Genomic DNA, 24367 nt, shown 5'->3' with positions numbered 1-24367 from the left:
CAACTGGGAAATTAGATGATTCTTATGAATGGTCTCTATCCTTGAATCAGATTGAGGAGACGTTTACTAACTTCTTTTTCCCGAGGGAAAGCAATCTCAACTGGGAAACTAAGTGATTCTTATGAATGTTCTCTATTTGTAGGGTTTAGTTTATTAGAATTTGCAATCAAAATAACTCTAGGTGAGATCAGCACTTCTACCGAATCAATTCAGTAGCAATCCGTCAAAATGGTTGGCTATTCTAAGCTCAGAAAATAGGTGAGGTTCTAGAAAAGCGACTCTTTAGAAAGAGATATGCTAGAACAAAAAAAAAGCACTTTCTAAACTGCTAACTTTATATTCATTTTTATGGTTTTCTTCGCGATTTGGCAATTCTTCCCCACCCTCCTAATGGTTTATTATAACCCTAGATTTTGCGAAAAAAACTAAAGTGTGATTTCATCAACAATAATTAATGAAAACTTATTCAAAAACAGATAAAAATAAAAAAAAGAAACAACAAAATATGCTTGCTACGAATCATAATCATGGTTGCAGCAACTACTGCAACTTGGTAAAAAGCGTGCAATAGCACCTACTAACCAAAAGTTGAAAAACTCGGTTTGAAAAAAGTGTGTTATGAGAAAAATTTGCTACCTGACAGTGATTTAGGAATAGTAAAAATTGTTTCGGTTAATTTTTAAAGTAAAAGTTTATAACGAAAAGAAATTTATGGTGATTTTGAATAAAAGCCTGAAGCCCCTCGAAAATGACGCCAGATCAAAATAAAAAGTGTATCATTACAATTAGCATGGTCGAAGGCCTTTTACACGGGGATTACAGTTCCCCACCTTGAACAACAAGGAAAATTACCTTTTTGTATAGGTAACACAGACGTCTTTCCTTTTTTTTCCATCAGAGTTAAGGGGTTATCAGAACATCATAGTTTAAGAGCTTATTCTAAAAAAAATTGCTTTTTGTAATTAACAAAAATAATTTTTAGAGTAAAATCAATTTGTTACGAAAAACTGCATTTCTGATTGACTTCGCTGCCTAGTTCTCTGTGGGGAGTCTTTTACTATTCCAAGTAAGAAAAGACCATAGACTTTTTTATGTGCGTTATCAACATCATGGTTGTAACTGTAGCTGCAACCTAGCATAAAGCAAACCATAGCCCATAGTAACCAAAAGTTAAAAACGCGTTTTGAAAAAGGAAAAAACAACTGCATAATGAGAATTATAGTAAACAACCCCTTCTAACCCATCGTAACTAAAATCAAACAGTTCGTGGTAACAAACTGTAACAAGAAGCGACCCGGCTCAATAGTAACCAAAACTCTAAAAAATGGAATTTTAATACCAATAGTTACATAAAAAGAATTGTATTTTTACGCTGATTCTAAATGTATAAGTTTCATCAAGTTTAGTTTTATCCATAAAAAGGTACGAGCCAGAGAAAATTTGCCTTATTTTAGAAAATAGGGGGAAACACTCCCTAAAAGAAAATCACACCATCAGATTCAGCGTATCAGAGAAACCTACTGAAGAAGTTTCAAGCTCCTATCTACAAAATGTGGAATTTTGTATCTTTTCCCAGAAGACAGATCAAGGACGTGTTTTTGTTGTTTTTTTTATTTCTTTTCCCCCAGGGGTGACTGTATCGATCCAGTGGTCCTAGAATGTCGCGAGAGGGCTCATTCTAACGGAAATTAAAAGTTCTAGTGCCCTTTTTAAGTGACAAAAAATTAGAAGGCACCTAGGCCCCCTCCCATGCTAATTTTTTCCCAAAGTTACTGGATCAAAATTTTGAGATAGCCATTTTGTTCAGCATAGTCGAAAAACCTAATAATTATATCTTTAGGGACGACTTAGTCTCCCACAGTTCTCGGGGGAGGGGCTGCAAGTTATAAACTTTGACCATTGTTTACATGTAGTAATGGTTATCGGGACGTTTTCAGGGGGACTTTTTCACGTTAAAGGGGGGTTGGGGGAAGGGGTTACGTGGGAGGATCTTTCCATGGAAGAATTTATCATAAGGGAAGAAAATTTCCATGGATTCTCTAGCATTATTAAAAAAAACAATGAGAAAAAAATTTTTTTTTCAGGTGGAAGTAAGGAGCAGCATTAGAACCTAAAAGGAAATAATTACGTTTATAAGGGGGTTTGTCTCCTCCACAATACGTCACTCTTTACACTGAAGTATTTTTTAGTAGTTTCAACTATTTATTCTACGACCTTTGTGATTCAGGGGTCATTCTTAAAGAATTGGGACCAAATTGAAGCTTTAGTGTAAAGAGCGAAGTATTGACGAGGGGGAGAACCCCCTTATATACGTAATAAAAATATACAAATATAAAATTGCTTTACGTGAGTTAATTCGTAAGTTACATATATTTATTACTAATAAAAAAGTTCGTAAAAAAAAGTTCTAGTTGCCTTTTTAATTAACGAAAAATAAAAGTGCAACTAGGCATCCTCTCCTACTCCTTTTTCTTATCAAAATCATCCGATCAAAACTATGAGAAAGCCATTTAGCCAAAAAAAAAAAAAAATGCAAATTTCATTTTTATTATTCATATGAGGTGAGCCAAAATCAAAACATGCATTTATTAAAAAACATTCAGAAATTAAATATAAAAAAACGAGTTTTTTAACTGCAAGTAAGGAGCAACATTAAAACTTAAAATGTACAGAAATTGTTCCGTATATGAAAGGGGTCGTTCCCTCCTCAGTGCCTCGCTCTTTACGCTAAAGTTTTTTATTGTTTTAAAAAGTAGAGTTGTGAGAAAGAGTCAAACTTTAGCGTAAAGAGCGAGGCGTTGAGGAGGGGACGACCCCTTTCATATACAAAATAATTTCTGTTCGTTTTAAGTTTTAATGTCACTCCTTACTTGCAGTTAAAACAAAAATTTTTTTATTTTTATTTAATACTAAACTAAAACGAAATTTTCAATTGGAATAAGGGATACCTATAAAGCATCACTCTTTTTAGTTGAAACTATTGCATTACCATGTTTTTACAGTTTTTTTTATATAGATAAAAAGAGTTATAGCCAATCATTGGTTGCAGCGGTAGCTGGGGAACGACCCATGGCCCATAAATACAGAAGATTTGAAAACATGTTTAAAAGTTACCACTACAACTACGATTCGGCCAAGGCAGTTCTTATGAGACACTGTGCTTTCGTTCCAACAACATTTTTAGGGGTTCCAGGATATTTCTTTGTTACTATGAGCCGTGTTCTTCTTTTAATTCGTTACAAATAATTCATTTTAATATATCATTGGCTATGCACTGGAACTCATTCTTTAATATAACGACTTTCTTTGTTTTTCAGGCCAATGGATTTTCCTTGCTGTTCAACCCAAATAATTTTTTTTCATAGGGTTATTGGACAGGCAGGTTCTAATGGTGACTCTGTGCTTTGATTTGGCATCATTTCTATGGGTTTTGAGCTATTTGGTATGGTTACTATTGACCGTGTTCGTCTTTTACTAGATTAAAGCTATCACTACAACCACAACCTTGTATACGAAAAAACATTTTTTACATAAATTAATTTTATTTTAAAAATTTTTTAGAGAGCGTTTCCTTTAAAATGAGTGACTAAACAGTTCTCTGATGCTCTAGTGACCTGCTAATAGTGGAGAAACAGAAAGGAAAGGAAAAAACGATGCTTCCTATGCAGAATTTTACAAAACTTGTAAAACAGAAATGAAAAGAAAAAAGGAAAAAAGGAAAGTGGCTGTACAAAGGTGTACCTTTGTGTTTCGACCTGCCACCTTTTTTAGGGATTCCAGGGTGTTTTTATTTACTATGAGACGTGTTTGTGTCTTACTAGGTTGCAGCTGCCGCTACAACCACGGTTCTACAAGCCTGACTACACTATTAGAATCGCCATGTCCGAAAACCCTATGTCCGAAAACCCATATAATAGGTTCTATGTAGAACCTGTGGTTCTCCACTATTAGAACCACAACCTTGTATACGAAAAAAAAACATTTTTTATCCAAATTAACTTTATTTTAAGCATTTTTTAGAGAGCGTTTCCTTTAAAATGAGTGACTAAACAGTTCTCTATGATGCTCTAGTGAGCTGCTAATAGTGCAGAAAACAGAAAGTAAAGGAAAAACGATGCTTCCTGTGTAGAATATCGTGGTTGCAGCCACTTTCCTTATTTTTCAAGCCAATGGATTTTCCGTGCTATTCCCGCCAAGGGACTGTAAGTTTCTTTTAAAGAGTTTTCGGACAGGGCAGCTTTAATGGTGTACCTTTGTGTTTCGATCTGCCTCCATTTTTAGGGGTTCCAGGGTGTTTTTATTTACTATGGGACGTGTTTGTGTCTTACTAGGTTGCAGCTACCGCTACAACCACGGTTCTACAAGCATGACTACAGTACTAGAATCGCCTTGTCCGAAAACCCTATATAGGAAACTTACAGCTCCTTCGCTTGAATAACGAGGAAAATTCATTGGCTTGAAAAACAAGAAAATTGGTAACAAGCCAATAAAATTAGCAAAATTCAGCATCCACGACATATTCTTTCTTTTCTTTCTCTTTTTTTCTCTGCAGCTAGCGAGGCAATGCGAAATCATAGAGAGGTGTTTAATCATTTAAAGAAAATCACGTCATCTATGCGCTTTTGTAATTAGATTTTTTTTTTTAAATAACATTAATTTTTACAAAAAACTGCATTTTCGTATAACACTTGAGTAACAAATGTTACAAACATCTTCTTGCATAAGAAGATCAAAATGGCAAATATAACAGTTCAAAATAGGGATGAAACCTTTTGATTGATAGTGAAACAAATATATAATTTTTTAATTGGATATTTCGAACACATATACAGTGTCGATTATCAGCAGTAAAACTAAAAGATATTAATAAAAAACAAAATTTATACCTAATAAAGTAATTACATATAGTTTATTGCTCTTATTTTTTTTTCAATGCAACAGCGGAAGCAAATCTCTTTGACCTTTTCGGTTCCAGTTCATTAGATTTATCTGACATATTACGTGGACAGAGGTCATAACTCTTAGATGAAATAAAATTTACTTTATCTGACTTAGTAAATTATAATAAATTGAATTCAATCCAAATGCACATGTATCTCAGTTTCAGTAAAAAAAAATATATATATTTGTTGATTAAAAGGTTTCATCCCTATTTTGAACTGTTATATTTTCGTCATGGAAAGGCAGTGTGGTCTTCGAAGTTATCTACACTAAAATAGAATTTTTAACATTATAAAATGCATGTCAAAATAGTTGTATAAAATGCATTATTTTTTTTTAAGGTTTTAATAAACAATCTGATTTTTCAATTGAAATGATAATTACTGAAAAATTAAAAAAAAACTGATTTTATTATCTTATCTTTATTTTTCTCTCAGTTCAAAGTTATAATTGCCTCCCTGAACCAAACGTTTTTTGCCTTAACTTTTATGGTGTGCGCATCTCTATAACGTTGTGCAAAAAAAAACAACTTTATTTTGGTTCACAGTTCGGAATCGCCAAAGTTATTACATAAACTGCAAACATATTTATGGCGAAAATAATAATTATGGCAAAAATATTAATATTAAAAATCTGATTTGTCAATTGAAACAGAATAATTACTGAAAATTTTAAATAAACTGATTTTATTATCTTATCTTTATTCTCTCAGTTCAAAGTTATAATTGTCTCCCGGAACCAAACTTTTTTCGCCTTAACTTTTAAGGTGTGCGCATCTCTATAACGTTTTGCAAAAAAAAATTAATAAATTTTACTTTATTTTGGTTCACAGTTCAAAATCGCCAAAGTTATTACATAAACTGCAAAAATATTTATGGCGAAAATAATAATTATGGCAAAAACATTAATATTAAAAATCTGATTTGTCAATTGAAACTAGAATAATTACTGAAAATTTTTAATAAACTGATTTTATTATCTTATCTTTATTTTTCTCTCAGTTCAAAATTATAATTGTCTCCCGGAACCAAACTTTTTTTGCCTTAACTTTTAAAGTGTGCGCATCTCTATATTGTTGACGTAGATAAGTACGTCAACTGCTGACGATGAACACTGTATATGTTTTCGAAATACCCAGTTAAATAATTTTATATTTATTCACTGTCAATAAAAAGGTATCATCCCTATTTTGAACTGTTTTACTCTCTATATTGTTGAAATTAATAGATTTTACTCTATTTTGGTTCACAGTTCGGAATCACCAAAGTTATTACATAAACTGCAAAAATATTTATGGCGTCTCAGAAACAATCGTAATTTTTTAATTCAAACTAGAAAAATACTTAAATTCTTAAAATTAGTTTTGTTTTTGTTATGTTAGATCTCCTCGATACATCATTCTATTATCGAAGTGTAAGAGCCATATATAAGAGTGAATTTTGTGTTTAAGTATGTCTAGGCTTCATAGAGCTGTTTTTGAGAATGACATAATGTTGTTACCTTGTTTGGTTAAAAAAGAAGATGTTAATAAAAAAGATAAATTTGGTAATACAGCACTCCATTTGGCTGTGATGCTGGGAAGAAAAAAATGTGTTCAACTACTACTTGCTCACGGGGCACAAGTTATAACTAAGAATAACCAGGGATGGACTCCACTGGATGAGGCTATTAGCTATGGAGACAGGTCAACCATTACGTCACTCTATAGAAAATGGAAAAAGCAAACGAAAGAAATGAGTTTACGGGTGAAGTCTCGTACTCTCAAAACTTTAAACTCTACAGGAGACTTTGAATTGGAACTAAAATGGGATTTTCATACATGGATACCATTCCTCAAACAAATCCTTCCCACGGTCGTATGCAGAATAATGAAAAAAGGAACCAAGATCAGATTAGATACAATTATTGGTGGTATAATCTTAACAGGACATTATTCATATCTATTTGATCTGGAGGGAAATGCTGATAGACGTTTCATTATAGTTAACCATAAGAAAAAAAGATATGAAAAAATTAATAAACGGGTGCCTAAAGACTTTGATGAAAAATTGATTGATGAAATGATGAGAAACAAAATAATAAGAATCGAAATAATAAAGAATAACGTTCAGTTTGAAAGAGCACAGCGAGGGTTCTTTCGGAAAGGAAATAAAAAAGAAACAATAGGACCCTATGGATGTGATATATATTCTATCCAAGGTCTAACCGTAGAAGAAAAGACGAGAAAAGAGCATTTGTCTGCAGAAGAACTAAGCCAAAATAATACACTCGCTGATGAATTGAATGCGGGAGAGCCAGAATTAATTGAAAAATCAGTTGGTGACAAACCACGAAAGTTCTCTTTGGCTCCTCCTCCAGCAACAGATATAACCTTTGAAAACTACCTGAACAGTACATCAATACCTCTCCTTGGTCGCGAACATAAAGCTTCATCCAAATCAAAAAGTTTTAAAGCAGAGGTTGCAATGACTGAATCATTCCCTTTAAGTCTTGAGACGTTATTAAGCATTTTAGAAGTAGTAGCCCCTGTAGGGCAAATAGGAAAGTTGAGAAAGGTTCTTAAGCTGAAGCTACCTCCCGGTTTCCCTGTGAAAATAGATGTGCCAATTGTGCCCAGTATTGGAGCAAGTGTCACATTTCAAGACTTCAGGTTCTCAAATACGTTGACCGACTCCGATTTTGACATACCTCTTTTTTATACGGAGGCTTTTAACATATCAAATACGTTTCAAAATATGTTGGAAGAAATGTTTTGAAAATACACAAATAGAAAAGGGATTGTTGTTTTACCTGAGCTCAAAACTTACTTGAGTTTATCCAATTTCTTGACATGCTGCAGCTGGCTTTCAGAGTACGTTGCTTCTAAAAGTGGACCTGTTGCTTGCTGCTGTAATAAAGCCCCTTGACCAAGTTGAGATTTCTCGCCATGACAGCACAATATGCAAGTTTTTCCTGGCCTATAAGAATGTAACAAAATAAGTTATTTAATAATTATTAAACAAAACCCATTATGACAACACTTCTCTTGTTGGCTAACCAAAGTATCGAAGTGACAAGGCACAATTCTTCAACTGCAATGAGGAAAAGGTACCTGTTCTCTCTCTCTCCACTTGAAAACAACAATCGCCAGGACAAATAGCAAAATTAAAGGTTAAAAGATTCTATATTACCTAGACTCCCAACGGCACTGAAATTAAATTAAAAATTAGAAATGAGGTGGATTTTTTATGGATGACATTTACGTCACTAGCCTCAGGATCAATCCAAGGGGTGGTTTTAGGGGCTTGTATGCCCCCCGTCCCCCATAAAGTCAAAAGTTGCAGTAATTACTTGGGTGGGGATGGTTTTGGGGGCTTGTATACCACCCATCCCCCATACAGTCGAAAGTTCCAGTAATTACTCGGGTGGATGGGCGAAAAACATCAAGGAGGGAAACCGAGTTTTGGTGGTGCACCCCCAAACATTAATTCTGTCTCCGCTCCTAATTCGCCTCATGATTATGTAAATCCATTAGACTTCTCACTGTCATTCATCTCCATAATACGAACTTCTTTTGAAACTACATCTAATTAACATATGAGAATATAAAAGCGCCGATTGGTAATTACTATCGAAATATCAACTTACATTATATAAGTGGTGAGATTGAATGGACCTATGTTACAAGAAACCTTACATCTGTATATATTAATACACAGGGGGGAGGGAGTCAAACAGTTCGTGGTAACGAAATGTAGCAAGGAGCTACCCGGCTCAATAGTAATCGAAAACACAAAAAAACGGAATTTTGATACCAATAGTTACATCAAAAGAATCGTATTTTTATGCTGATTTTAAATATATAAGTTTCTTCAACTTTAGTCACACCTGTAAAAAGTTACGAGACTAAGAAAATGTGAACAAACGAATAAAAAAAAACTCACATTTTAATAGGCCCAAAAAAACTGTATACTATAAAAGCCTGAATAAGCACACAGAAATGACAAAGGATTGTCTCTGGCTTTGGAGATCATTAAGATGTTAGTTTTATTTATTAGTTTATTGTATTTGTTTTTTCTTTATATTTTGCGTTTAATTTAACTTAACTTTTTTTCGTTTATGAAGGCTCCCAAATGTGGAGTCGAAAAAATTCAGATTTTTATTACTTAAAGTTTGTTATTTATTTTTTCCACTGATTTGTTTTAATTATACCCGTTTCTCTCATAAATTCTAAGAATGGAACAGCAGCTGTTCAAGAAATTATCAACAAATAGCCAAAAAGCTGAATCTTTGGCAATCAAACATCCTTCGTATAAAAAAAAAACTAGATTATCTTAACCTTTCATTACAGCCCTAGAAGGATAGGTCAAATCATGCTTTTCGTTATATTACTATTTGGCAGGCGATCATTCGAACGAGACCATAAACTTTTCTTCGGACAATTCCTCTGGAAAATATCTAACCGATCTTCCTCAGGCGTTCCAAGCCCCCACGTTCCAAAGCCATACTTGACCATTACCATTACCACGACTTTCATTATTCTAATCTTAGTTTGAGGACTTTTTTCCACTGCAAAGAAACAACCTGCGCCTTGGGTATTCTACGTACAACCTAAACTTGAAAAACCTTTGAAAAGGTTTCCTAAATGGGTAAGAAAAATGGGATGTCAGAGCTCAAAATAGTAGTGAGCTGGATATCTTTGATCACAACTGTCTTCGTCGTATTCTACGCATCCAACACCATAAACTAGTTTTCAACAAGGAGATCCATTGTCCTTCAACCAACAGGGCCCAGTCTCGGAAATTGCAAAGAGACGACGGCTATTATGGCTGGGCCATTGTCTTCGCCGTGAAGACTATCGATGCTTCTCGAAGTCAGCTATTAATGCACAGCCACTTGAAAATTGGACACGTTGACCTGGAGGACAGAAGATAGATTGGTGGTCAGTGATAAAAAAAATAACATAGAGCCACTTGGAGGCTTCCGCATCTTCGATCGGCTCTTGGAAAGTGATTGGCTCTAGCATGCCGAAGGCGTTGCACATAACCGTGCCACATGGAAAACTAGTATTGGAGATATTATGGATGTATGGATAGGCGAGGCGACATGCCCCATAATACCAGCACATAACCGTGCCATATGAAAAACTTCTATTGGAGAAATTATAGAAGAATGGATGGGCGAGGCGGAGCAGCGTCTATTTCCTATCAACAGTAAATAAAGTAATGGATGGAGACTTTGTGGAAGCCGTGGCGTATCTTGATCACCACATCGTTTTCAGAACTTGTTCATGCATTTTCATCACTGAGATTCAACATCCTGTACAAGCGATCTCAGGTCTATTAGCTCCAACTCATTATATGCTTATGCCAGCAAACATACTGCAATGAAGGGGTAGTCCGTAAAAAATAACATAGCTAAGACGTTGTTATCCAGCCCCCCCCCCCAAAAAAAAAAATTATCTATTAGGCTACTCCAAATACAGTCCACTGCTGTATTGTTTACTACACTATAATTTTCTCGAGGATGCTACTCAAGACCATCCTGTAGTATTGTTTGCAGTCACGGTTCTAGTCAAGCAAAGCTGTTAAAAATCCGCCCCAACTCTAACATGAGAGCGGGGGTATAACCTTAATTAACGTGGAATTTTCCTATGAAAAAGTAATGAATGTAAAAGCGTAAGATTGGCTCAGATAAAGTATTGACTCTCTCTTCTCTCCCACCCACACAAGGCAAGAATAAAGAAAATGTAGAAGAAGATAAAAAGGTAGATGTGGAAAAGACAAAAAAGAAAATGTACCATTTTTCTTCAATACCACAAACATCTTCATAGTAATACGAAGGTTTTTCACCAAGTTGGTCTGCATCATAATGACTAGGAGAAGCAGATCCAAAATTGTCTTCCTTTCTTCCAGGAGGTCGGCCTAGCCTGTAAATTAAAATAATGGTTATTTTTATCTTATTTTACAAAACAAAAGAGATCGTTCGATTTCAGTGGAAGCCTAGACTATTTCAGAGAAGTATAATTAAACAGATAAGTATCAAAATTATAAAACTAAATAAACAAAATAAATCACACGTGTGAATCACAAACCACACTTTCTAGAACTATGTTACAAGTTCTAATTTTGATAAATAAAAGTTCAAATGTGGATAAATACTTTCATTAAACACTGACAATAACAATCACAAAATATGCTGGATTTTTTGGTTGCATGTACAGAGACCATTATTAGATATTCAGTATATTTTGTGATTGTTGTTGTCACTGTGACATTGTCTCACACTGTTATTGTCTCTTGTGAGGGCTTAGTCATTTTTTCTCTCTTTCTTTCTTCTTTTTATCTTTTTTTGTATATTTATATATATGTTATTGATAATGTCAATTAATTAATTAATTGAGTCACTACACACAGGATATTTAACCTTCTAGTATTGGCTATGTTTGTTAATTGATTTTGTTGTAGTGAAATTAATAAAGCTTTTTCTCTCTTAAAACTGTCTAATAAAAGGATTTATCCCTATTCAAGCTCTTATTTATCGCCATTGAAAGGTAGTGCGTTCTTCGAAATTACCCAAGCCTTAATTTTATTAAGATGTTCAATTTTTTTCGTTTTTATGACATTTTCCATGGTGCTAGCACCAGGAAATACGTCAAATGATCTTTAAGGAAACAGTTTTGTCATTATGGTTCCAGTCTGATATTAATCATTAGATATCCAGCATATTTTGTGATTATTATTGTCACTGTCCAATAAATGATTTATCCCTATTCAAACTTTTATTTATCGTCATTGAAAGGTAGTGCGTTCTTCGAAATTACCCAAGCCTTAATTTTATTAAGATGTTCAATTTTTTTCGTTTTTATGACATTTTCCATGGTGCTAGCACCAGGAAATACGTCAAGTGATCTTTAAGGAAACAGTTTTGTCATTATGGTTCCAGTCTGATATTAATCATTAGATATCCAGCATATTTTGTGATTGTTATTGTCACTGTCCAATAAAAGGATTTATCCCTATTCAAGCTTTTATTTATCGTCATTAAAAGGTATTGTGTGCTTCGAAATTACCCAAGTCTTAATCTTATTAAGACGTTCATTTTTTTTCTTTTTTATGACATTTTCCCTGGTGCTAGCACGAGGGAAAATGTTAAGTGATCTTTTAGGAAACAGCTTTGTCTTTATGATTCCAGCCTGATTTTACTCTGTCCCATGCTTGTCAGTAAATAAAATAGTAGAAAAATGAAAGAGAAAAATAATAGGAGAAAAAACTTCTCGTATGTGCCACATGGATTGTTGGCATATTTTGGCTATTTTCAAAGACTTGTTTTCAATTACCAATTAAAAACGGCCTATAAGCATTTTCCAATCAACTTTAATTGCATTCATTCTCTTTTATTTTATCGATATCGTTTGCTCAAATAATGGCTGATTACAGGTGACTTGTAAAATGACCATCTGATGTGTCTTAATTCTGAAATGAGGTCTGAAAAAATACTTCCGTGTATGACCTTTGCCCAGCAAACTGTAAAAATTATGAAATGAAGTTTGCAAAAATACTTCCGTTTATGACCTTTGCCCAGCAAGCTGTAAAAATTTTGAAATGAGGCCTGAAAAAAATACTTCCGTGCATGACCTTTGCCCAGCAAACTGTAAAAACTTTGTAATGAGGCCTGAAAAGATACTTCCCTATATGACCTTTGCCCAGCAAACTGTAAAATTTTAAAATGAGGCCTGAAAAAATGTGTCCGTGTATGACCTTTGTCCAGCAAATTGCAGAAAAATTTGGCCTGAAAAAATACTTCTGTGTATGACCTTTGCCCAGCAAACTGTAAAAATTTTGAAATTAGGCCTGGAAAAATACTTCCGTGTATGACCTTTGTCCAGCAAACCGTATAAATTTAAAATGAGGCCTGAAAGAATACTTCCGTGTATGACCTTTGTCCAGCAAACTGTAAAAATATTGTCATTTATATTTGGTTAGATAAAATGAAGTATGAACCCACATTGTCAGGTTGGAGTAAAATTGTTCCAATTTTTTTTTTCGTTTAAAGTGCCAAACTTTAAAACAATAAAAAAAAATTGCCACTCTGGATCAGGGACTTGCCCAGGGGGCATTTACCTTGGGCTTTTCCCTAAATAAAAGTGAAACTTCCTTTTAAAGGAATCAAAAGACAGGATGTCTTGAATAACCTGCTTCAGAAGGTCACTTCAATGAAGGTGCAGAGCATTACAAAGTTGTTTTTTTACATGCTTGCTTCCAGTGTCTTTGTATGGAAACTTGTATTTTTCCTAAGCCAATGGCTGGGAAATTTTAATTTATTTAATGGAAGTACCAAAAAAAACATTTTTCTATAAAATATGGGAAAAAGCTTTTTTAATCTAGGAGGAGGGTAAAAGACTGGGGGGGGTGGGCAGGTAACTTAACCATTCCATGTTTATGTAAGTTTGCTGTATAGTTGGAAACAGTCTACTAGTTGATAGCTTGCTAGAGGGAGGGTGGTGAATGTACTTGTAGGAAACAGCAATTGAAACCATATCAAATTTCCCTTTTAGAAGTTGTAAAACTGCCAATTCAATATTACAACTCGCCCTTCAGGCCCTATTTTGGATCTTCTATGGGGTCAAGGGCATTAACCAGTATCTTTTTTAGTGAATAGGTGATATTAGCAAATTCCAAGTGAGATCTACAAGTGATACAGGAAGCATTCGCAAGGCGAGTTTACATTGCAAATATTCACCTAATTACCAATATTACATAAACCAAACTGGACTGACTAGTAAGTGATCTGGCATTACAATTTTGCCAAAAAAACAAAGAAGAGACAAACTTCCGGTCAATGTCCCTCACCCCCCCCCCCTTGGATGTGTTGACACTGAACCTATTCTTCTTTAGATTGTGTGATTCTTCCCATTATAGTTTCTAATTTTGTCATTATAATTTGTCAGATTTATTACCTTGCTTCGAATCTGTACCTCCTATAATTAGTCCAAAAGTACACCCATAAAAAGTAAACCCATAGAAAACTAAAGACAAAATTAAGGCCTAAAACGGTTTTTCCAAAGTTCACAAATTGTCCAAAACACACCAAATTTCACCAATTCACAGGATGTTAAATCCATTATAGTATAATTAAACATAATACAAGGTAAGGTTTACCAAGTAAGTTAATATCTTATCTCAAAAGTATAACATGTGGTCTTCGAAGTTATCTATATCTCATCGCACTTACATCCAACATCTGGGACATTTAGGAGGGGCTTTACCTGAAATAGTGAGGATGCTGCTAATTTGTTACAACCATCTGATATCTACTAGGCTATTACAACTCAAAAAACAAGTTCTAAAAACTTGAGGTTTGGTTTCTATTATTCCCATGATATCATCTTTTCTTGCTCACATGCAAAGTTGGAGAATGAGCTTTTGATAAAGAAGTATTTTCAGAAATTTTTTAGATTGCTTTGGAACATTCCTCTATAAAATAACTGGCTTTTAATTACAGTAAAAGAAGCAAAGTACATTATAACTGACATATATAAAGTATCAGAACTTCCTGAAGCAAATAGACCTCCAAATAAAACAAGACGTTTTCTTCATGTGAATATTAACTATTAAACAAACAGTCAGATCCTACAAGCATAATAGAAGGAGAATATGTCCTTCAGAGATTTCTCAATTCAAGTGATTTTTTCCATCAAAACATTGGAAATATTATCTCCTAAACATGTTTTTTTGAATTTCACCCCCCCCCCCCCAGTCTAAGGATTGGACTCGAGCACACCTTTGAGTTGAAAAGAGAAATGAATTATTCAATAAAAATAATCAAAATATTTGAATAAACATGCTCATTTTTAAACACAAATAAATATTAAAAAAAGACTTACAGATTAAGACGTTTCAATTTCACTACTGGATTTGAATGTTTTCTCTTGGGGGTAAGAGATTGAGTCTTTTTTAACTTCAATTTTTCACCAGTTTTCTCATGAATCTTTTCAGAGAGATTAATTGATTGTCTGTGTTTTTCTAATTTAGAAAGATCCAAAACTGTAGAGCCTAAATTTGATGAAAAATCCACCAGCTGTGATGAAGATTCATCTGAAAATGAAATATGTAAAAAAAAAATTAAATGAACATAAAAAGCAAAAAATTTACCCAGAGCTCTAAAAAAGAATTAGCCTACTCTTTCATTGATTTAACATAAAACAACATATACATGTCAACTTACTTCAAGACATACAGAGAGGTAAAACTCAAAACATCTCTTTTAGCACAAGAAATAAACCAATAACAAAAATTCGCACTCCCAAGAAGAGAAAGAAGAAGAGGATAAAAGAAAAGGGGGAAAGGGGGCTAACTAGAAAAAAAAAGGTAACTGGAGATAAGGAAGATAATCACCACAAAACATACAAAATATTAGAATTGATTGCAACTGTAAGCTGAAAGAACCACCTTCTTTAAATTACTTTCAAATGTGTATAAAAGGACATGATTTACAAATCAAGTGGTTTGTATTTACTTGCAATAAGAGGAAGTTGATGTCTTATACTTAATCTTTCATTCTTAATATTCTGGTCTACCTGTATATAGGAGATACCTACCTAACATTGGAATCAAGAATCCTGTCTCTAAAAATAAAGGCCAAAGACTCACTTTTGAGGTAAACTCAGACACCTAATTTTAGCTGCAAAGGACTTCTGATATCTCTAAAACTGTACGTATTAAAAAAAAACTTCAAACACCCATGCACAGATTTTCGCTCATGAGTACAGCATAAACCTATCCCCTCAAAAAAAAAAAAAAAAAAAAAAAAAAAAAAAAAAAAAAAAAAAAAAAAAAAAAAAAAAAAAAAAAAAATACAGGTTACCCACAAAATTCCTTTAGACCAACATTAACAGGATCCTCCTACAAGAGGCATAAAAATAAATAAAAGTGTATGCAGCCCAAACAAAAATTGATTAATTTTAAATCAGATGTCAGATCTTGCTGTTTATGTGAACTGGATATTAGGCTGTCAAGTTTTTTGTGCTGATATCTTGAAAAAAAAATTTAATGTTTTGCATTCAAGAATGTTTTGTTTTCATATTTTAACAGTTCTCTTTCACCTTGAAAAAAATCTTGTACGGTTCTGAAATTGTCTTAATAGCTTAAGAATCATTCGAATTGGAAAACCACTGGCAATTTCATCAATCATCAATGAAACAGGATAACTAAATGAAAGCTAAGATAAATTATAAGCAGATTTTAATAAAATTATGGAGTTTCAGATCCTTTTAGCCTAGAAATCCTTTTAACCTAGAAATATAAGTTCCAACTCAATCCCTAGTCATTATATTTCCTGAGAAGTCATTTGCCTTCCATTTTAGTCAGCATTATAATCAAAAATTATATGACAAGCATTTGGTGTTTGATTTAGTTAATAAATGATTCTAAAAATGTTTTGGACATACCTGCATACAGAGGAGGGGGATTTCTCTAATAGAAAACTTGCAAATTGCAGGCAAAAACCCTTTTTTTCCATACCCTCATAAAATTGAGCCCATGTCTTAAACAATCAAAATTATACATCATGTTTGGTGTCAATTATTTCTACTAGCCTTCTTAGGAAAAATTTTTTAGCCCTAGATTTTCTAAGATACTTCATGGTATTTTCTAGACTCTCGTGAAATGAAGGGAGTGATCAAATCAAACTTAGAGGAAATCCAATTAAAAAAGAATAACAACAATAAATCTATCACAGATAAACCATTCAAGTGCATCAGCTGAAAAACTAAGCAAAGCCCTTGGGGATTATGAAAGAATAAGAAATGAAATCACTAAATGAATTCTTAAAATGATTTAATATTATATATCCTTTCCATATATTGTCACTGTTGTGTGCATTAGTCACTGTTTGTGTTCATTTTAAAATTTAATCACAATAAAAAATTGCCAACTTTTTCACCTAAATATTTGAATCAGCTGATAACCCACGTTGTTAAAAATCTGCTTACTTAAAAGAGAGATCATAATGCTAGAAATGCATATAATTTGTGGATTTAGGAGCACCATTTGGGGATCACTTGCAATTTGCCATTATGGTCCTTATGCTTCAGTTCAGTTCAGTTTATTAACATCAAAATAAATGGACAACAATAACTCTCTACCCCTACAAGGCTCCATGGTCTGTTACAGAGGGGTTAAAACAAAAACAAATATCAAATAAAAAGTCTCTTCTTTAAAAAAAAAAAAAACAAAAACAAAACAAAAAACAAGAAATCCAATTAAATAATTTTGTGTTATTTTTCACAGGAGTAATTTTGTAAATAGCCTTCTATAGGCTATCATTGAATTCAAATCCTCCACTTTTTTGTTATTTGATTTTCTACTGTTAGAATAGTTTGATAATAGTGTGTTCAGTACTTATCCCTGAATAGTCCCACCTGCAATCATAAGCTTCATTCCCTTTCCTGATAGGCAAACACATGTAAATTGTTTGTATGTTTCAGTAAATTTGTTTGTCTATCTAATGGGGCTATTTAAGGTCTTGTAATTCTCATGGAAACTATACAAAAAAAAAGAATTATACGTATTCTTGGGATGGTTTTAGACTTGGGGTATCAATGTGGAACGGGGATTAGAACTAAGAATATAAAAATTGTGACAATCATGGTTTTTCATGGGATCTAAAATCTATCAGGAATTGAGTAAGCTTTTCAGACTTGACATGATTCCAATGTCTAATCCAGTCTTTAATATAAAAAATGCATTTTATTTTTCAAACAAAAATAAAACTTGAACTCTCTGAAACTAGATGTGGAAACAGCAATTTGCATACAGTAGATTTGATTAATTATCCAGCTAATTAGGAAACAGGTCAATTAAATTACAAGAGAAAGATTCCTATTTGCTTGACAATTCCTTCTTTTTTTTTTTTTTTTTTTTAGTGTTGCTTATGAAAGTTCAATGGCAGCAACTTTGGAATGAAATTTGGCTTATTATTTGTCACATGGGACCCAATTAATCTATTTAAAGAGATATCTCTTGGAGATGGGGGGGGGCTGTCATTATTAAAATAATGTCAGTGCCAACTATTAATAATAATTATAGTTTTAACCCACTACAAAAAATTAGCAAATGTGGAGGAATGAATAACAAGAAAAAAGTTACTGAAGCACAGTGGCAAAGTGACTCTGAGTAACTATGAAGTATGTGAGTTCAAGTCACTTCATGGCAACGATGTCACACATGAATTCTTAAAAAAAGAAAAAAAAGAAAAAAGAGAGACCTAAATGAAACAAAACAATCAAACTAGGACAAAAACATGTGATAAGACCATGAAATGGCTGAAACTTTGAGCAGACTCAAACATGTAGCAGGGGCTGTAGCTCCTTGTGTAAAAGAGCCAGTTTTATTGTTATATCTAGAGCATTAAAATTATATGCAACTTTTCTGTTCTTATATTATAGTGGCAAATAAAGTAAAGATCTCAAATGTTGAAAATATGCTGAGCAGAGAGCTTGGACATCTTTTTTAGATAAATTTGAAACAAACCAAATAAAGATAAAAATGGAATGGTTGCAGTATGTCAAGTACAGTTTCACTAGTGCTTTATAATTATATTTGCTCCTGTTAGCAACAATTTCTGAATGCCCAATCTGGAGCTTAAACTTAGCACAGGAAATCGTATGCAAACAAAATGACCTTAAATCACTTGTCATCAAAATACACAACCATTTAATAGATTCAACAAAAGGTATAGAAAATTTTGACCACTAAGTGGTGATCTAAAAAGAAGACTTAAAATTAAAAGAGGGAGCTTGAGCTTATCAAAATTCTGAGAAAGTGCAATAATGAAAAAAGAAGAGGCAACAAAATTAACAGAATCAGAAAGCCCCTTCCATGTAGAACTAATTAAAAGAATCTCATCTCCATAAGCTAGGCATGAGACAAATTAGGTATGACAAATTAGAGTTTTTAAATGAAGACCATCACTAGTTTTAAGATGAAGGAAATAATTTCTATACCAATACTTTAGATGATAAAAGAATTTTCTACAAAGCAAGTTGTTGGAAGATTATTCAATACATTAGATACACACAGTTTAAAAATAGAGAGGGGTACCCCCTTTGTCTCATGCCTTGCCTTAAACAAATTAGAGTTTTTAAATGAAGACCATCACTAGTTTTAAGATGGAGGAAAGAATTCCCATACCAATACTTTAGATGATAAAAGAATGTTCTACAAAGCAAGTAGTTGGAAGACTATTCAATACATTAGATACACACAGTTTAAAAATAGAGAGGGGTACCCCCTTTGTCTCATGCCTTGCCTTAAACAAATTAGAGTTTTTAAATGAAGACCATCACTAGTTTTAAGATGGAGGAAAGAATTCCCATACCAATACTTTAGATGATAAAAGAATTTTCTACAAAGCAAGTAGTTGGAAGACTATTCAATACATTAGATACACACAGTTTAAAAATAGAGAGGGGTACCCCCTTTGTCTCATGCCTTGCCTTAAACAAATTAGAGTTTTTAAATGAAGACCATCACTAGTTTTAAGATGAAGAAAATAATTTCCATACCATTACTTCAGATGATAAAAGAATGTTCTACAAAGCAAGTAGTTGGAAGACTATTCAATACATTAGATACACACAGTTTAAAAATAGAGAGGGGTACCCCCTTTGTCTCATGCCTTGCCTTAAACAAATTAGAGTTTTTAAATGAAGACCATCACTAGTTTTAAGATGAAGAAAATAATTTCCATACCAAGACTTCAGATGATAAAAGAATGTTCTACAAAGCAAGTAGTTGGAAGACTATTCAATACATTAGATACACACAGTTTAAAAATAGAGAGGGGTACCCCCTTTGTCTCATGCCTTGCTTTAAACAAATTAGAGTTTTTAAATGAAGACCATCACTAGTTTTAAGATGAAGGAAATAATTTCTATACCAATACTTTAGATGATAAAAGAATTTTCTACAAAGCAAGTAGTTGGAAGACTATTCAATACATTAGATACACACAGTTTAAAAATAGAGAGGGGTACCCCCTTTGTCTCATGCCTTGCCTTAAACAAATTAGAGTTTTTAAACGAAGACCATCACTAGTTTTAAGATGAAGAAAATAATTTCCATACCAATACTTCAGATGATAAAAGAATGTTCTACAAAGCAAGTAGTTGGAAGACTATTCAATACATTAGATACACACAGTTTAAAAATAGAGAGGGGTACCCCCTTTGTCTCATGCCTTGCCTTAAACAAATTAGAGTTTTTAAATGAAGACCATCACTAGTTTTAAGATGGAGGAAAGAATTCCCATACCAATACTTTAGATGATAAAAGAAGTTTCTACAAAGCAAGTAGTTGGAAGACTATTCAATACATTAGACACACAGTTTAAAAATAGAGAGGGGTACCCCCTTTGTCTCATGCCTTGCCTTAAACAAATTAGAGTTTTTAAATGAAGACCATCACTGGTTTTAAGATGGAGGAAAGAATTCCCATACCAATACTTTAGATGATAAAAGAATTTTCTACAAAGCAAGTAGTTGGAAGACTATTCAATACATTAGATACACACAGCTTAAAAATAGAGAGGGGTACCCCCCTTTGTCTCATGCCTTGCCTTAAACAAATTAGAGTTTTTAAATGAAGACCATCACTAGTTTTAAGATGGAGGAAAAAATTCCCATACCAATACTTTAGATGATAAAAGAATTTTCTACAAAGCAAGTAGTTGTAAGACTATTCAATACATTAGATACATAATAGAGAGGGGTACCCCCTTTGTCTCATGCCTTGCCTTAAACAAATTAGAGTTTTTTAATGAAGACCATCACTAGTTTTAAGATGGAGGAAAGAATTCCCATACCAATACTTTAGACGATAAAAGAATGTTCTACAAAGCAAGTAGTTGGAAGACTATTCAATACATTAGATACACACAGTTTAAAAATAGAGAGGGGTACCCCCTTTGTCTCATGCCTTGCCTTAAACAAATTAGAGTTTTTAAATGAAGACCATCACTAGTTTTAAGATGGAGGAAAGAATTCCCATACCAATACTTTAGATGATAAAAGAATTTTCTACAAAGCAAGTAGTTGGAAGACTATTCAATACATTAATTACACACAGTTTAAAAATAGAGAGGGGTACCCCCTTTGTCTCATGCCTTGCCTTAAACAAATTAGAGTTTTTAAATGAAGACCATCACTGGTTTTAAGATGGAGGAAAGAATTCCCATACCAATACTTTAGATGATAAAAGAATTTTCTACAAAGCAAGTAGTTGGAAGACTATTCAATACATTAGATACACACAGTTTAAAAATAGAGAGGGGTACCCCCTTTGTCTCATGCCTTGCCTTAAACAAATTAGAGTTTTTAAATGAAGACCACCACTAGTTTTAAGATGAAGGAAATAATTGCCATACAAATACTTTAGGAGATAAATAATAAAAAAAACTCATATCATTTGAAAGCAGGGGATACATAATAAAAAGATGGACACATCTTAAATTTATCTCCTCTTTGGGAGATAAATAATAAAAAAAAAAACTCATATCATTTGAAAGCAAAGAATAAAGAGCTTAATAATGCACAACAGAGTCAAAAGCTTTGACAACTGAAGCCCTTCTGAAACCCAAACTGATTTGTCCCAAAATTAACATTAGAATTTGCAAAAGATACTCAAGCGCTTTGTCAAGATTACAAGAAATACTTATAGGATGACATGAAGAACAAGAAAACAGATCCTTGCCTAACTTTAAAACCCATCTGACCATGCCACAGAGGAAGCTATCCACAACTACTGAGCAACAAAGTGAAACTTAATAGGCTGGCATTTAAATGGTAATTACTAACCCATCAGAATCAATGGACTTAGATTTCAACATAAGAATGGCATTATGCACAGCATCAGCAGAAATAGGTATAACTTGGCACTCAGAAAGACTCTGTGGGATAACATTTGATAATAACTTGTCAAAATGTTGATGAGCATTTTTGCTCACACAAATAAATATAAAAGTAAAGTAAGAAACCTACATAGACTCACTGATCAAATCAATGATAGTATTGCTAGACATTTTATCTAAATTTAAAGATTTTATAACATTTTGCCAATCATGTTTACCACAAGGAAAATGCAAATCCTCATAGTCCACCACACATGAATGTTTCTTATATGCATGCTTATTATTATTTTAATATTGCACACATTGCCCCATTTTGCCCAATCACAATCCAAACATATTCTTTTTAACCAATTTGAACTCAGGATCAATACATCAAATATTCTGATGGGCTCCAATTTTCACACTTTCTTGAGGTACAGAAAAAAAACTCTGAATATTTCATAGCAGAAAGAATCTGAGCATAATATGACAGTTCAGACTTAGCATTCAAACAGCTAACTCCCAACTGGAGTAAATAATACAACACATGATGTTCTTTGTTTTCTCATGCATGCAAAATTGTTACATGCAATTACTACACACAAAGAAATTGGTAAGTGATCAATATCATTCTATCAATATGCACATCAACAGAAGAAATTAGAAGTTATGAGGAAATTATGTGGTCTAAATAGGGCCCACATTGTCCAGCATGTATATTAACAACTGTGCAACTCACCTGAAAACCAACTAACATTGTATGCTGATGATTGCAAGCTTCTAGGACAGGCTGAAATTAGCCCCAATCACTCAATGATGCAATAAAATTTAGATAAACTATCTATCTAGATATTCATCTGAGTGGGGCCTGGGATTCAATGCATCAAATGCATAGTCCTGCATCTTGGACACAACAACCCTAGACAACCTTACCATATTGGAGATGACTTACTTGAGGCTATAAGTGAAAAGAAGGCTGTAAGTAAGAAATCTGCAGGTTACTGTCAATGATGAATTCAAGTTCCACAGCCACAAACAAGCTCAAGCTGCTAAAACAAACCAAGGCTCATAAAACAAATGTTTACCACCAGGAAGCCATGTGTGGTCAAGATTCTGTACAAAGCTATTGTATATCCACACCTAGAATTTGTAATGACCCTGGCATCTCCCCAGTATATAATGGCTCTCAAGAGTGTCCAAAGACAAGCAGCCAAGCTCATACCAGCTTTGCAAGACCAGCCATTTGAGGAGCACCTTATGTCCCTCTAACTCCTTGCCCTAGTCTACCAAAGGAAGAGGATACACAATCACTACTTGCAAATTGCTTGGAAAACAACCTCTTGAGTGAAGAATTCTCCTAATCTCTCACAAGTACAACAAAAGGTCACACAAAGAAGCTGCAAGTCCCCTATTGCCATGAACATGAGCATCAGCACTTCTTCTCTGCACATGGTATCTCTCACCAGAACAGCCTCTCCAAAGCCACCCTCCAGCCCCAAATCATGGATGCATTCAAGAAAAGAGTTAATCATGACTGGGCAAACACATAGTACAGACTAACTGGGGATACCAAACCATAGTCATGTCAAACCACCAGCAAGATGTTCTACAGGAGGCTCATCATCAATTTATCTTGCTGGACAAACAATTGAAGGTAATTTAAGGTTAGGGTAAATCAGAAATAATACCAGAATTCTAGATACAGCTACATCCACAGTCTTACTTTTACAATCTTAAAAGCAGTCAAATAATTAAGAAGACATTTTGTTGTAGTAGTTGCAAGGAATATTTGTGTTGAGGTCATCAACAATGATATCATTCAGGGATTTATCACAAATCAACATCACTTGTGAGCCAGGGGCTGAGCAGGCTTTAGCAGAACTATTTAGTGACTACCCTCCCTTTGAGTTATGTGGAAGATAAGAGTTAACAATGACACTGTCTCCACACCATGTATAGCTCAATCATCATAGTGAATGTAATTTGCTGTAGCCCAATTAGTATTTTATGTACAAAACATGTAGGACTGCCAAAAATGATTGAGTGTTAGTACAAAACAAAAAATTATGCAAACTTTGCTGTAAGAGATTTACACTGATAGTGGTAAGAAGGTGTTCTTGTAGGCAAACAATGTCATAATTACTAATTAGCTCATCAATTAGGAGGCCTTACTTTTTGTCCTGTTTATATTCAGCAAAACTATACAGAATGATAGCCTATGTTCATCATTTCTTGCTAGACCAGACACTCTGCAAAACATGGCACTTACAGTCAAAAGAGATATACCATTTGCTGCAATTTGCAAGCTGACTTCATATAACTGGGAGACCTGCAGTTAAAGCAGCAAAACAGGATTTCAATCAATTAAGGAACTCAAATACATTCAGAGCCCAATTTGAGCCCTTTCTTGAGTATGCAAGCTTTTGCATATAGATTAAACAATCCTTACTTTGTAATATACCAAGAAACTGTACTTAAAACATTTTGAATATGCTTCTACTATAACCTTTATAAGAGCCCAAGCACCATTAAACTGAATCAATGCTGATGACACCAAAAA

The 24367-nt window shown here is 33.5% G+C and overlaps 2 protein-coding genes across 3 annotated transcripts in view; one reads left to right on the top strand and one right to left on the bottom strand.

The window, feature by feature from the left end:
• LOC136040559 (histone-lysine N-methyltransferase 2C-like) overlaps nt 1-24367 on the bottom strand; it is a 173949-nt gene that overhangs the window by 146427 nt on the left and 3155 nt on the right. For both annotated transcript variants that reach the window (XM_065724776.1, XM_065724777.1), the window contains exons 2-4: nt 14807-15017; nt 10721-10849; nt 7749-7898 (exon numbers count right to left, since the gene is read on the bottom strand). In XM_065724776.1, the coding sequence (XP_065580848.1) occupies nt 7749-7898; nt 10721-10849; nt 14807-15017 (490 nt within the window). The remainder of the gene's footprint in view (nt 1-7748; nt 7899-10720; nt 10850-14806; nt 15018-24367) is intronic.
• On the top strand, nt 6373-7787 carry LOC136040560 (ankyrin repeat domain-containing protein 13C-like). The gene has a single exon (XM_065724778.1). The coding sequence runs from the start codon at nt 6393-6395 to the stop codon at nt 7695-7697; it is 1305 nt and encodes a 434-aa protein (XP_065580850.1). The 5' UTR covers nt 6373-6392; the 3' UTR covers nt 7698-7787.

This window comes from Artemia franciscana, chromosome 21 (genome assembly GCF_032884065.1).
Source record: "Artemia franciscana chromosome 21, ASM3288406v1, whole genome shotgun sequence".
Classification (NCBI taxonomy): domain Eukaryota; kingdom Metazoa; phylum Arthropoda; class Branchiopoda; order Anostraca; family Artemiidae; genus Artemia; species Artemia franciscana.
The sequence above is the reverse complement of the archived record's forward strand: the minus strand, read 5'-3'. Positions and strand labels throughout refer to the sequence as shown.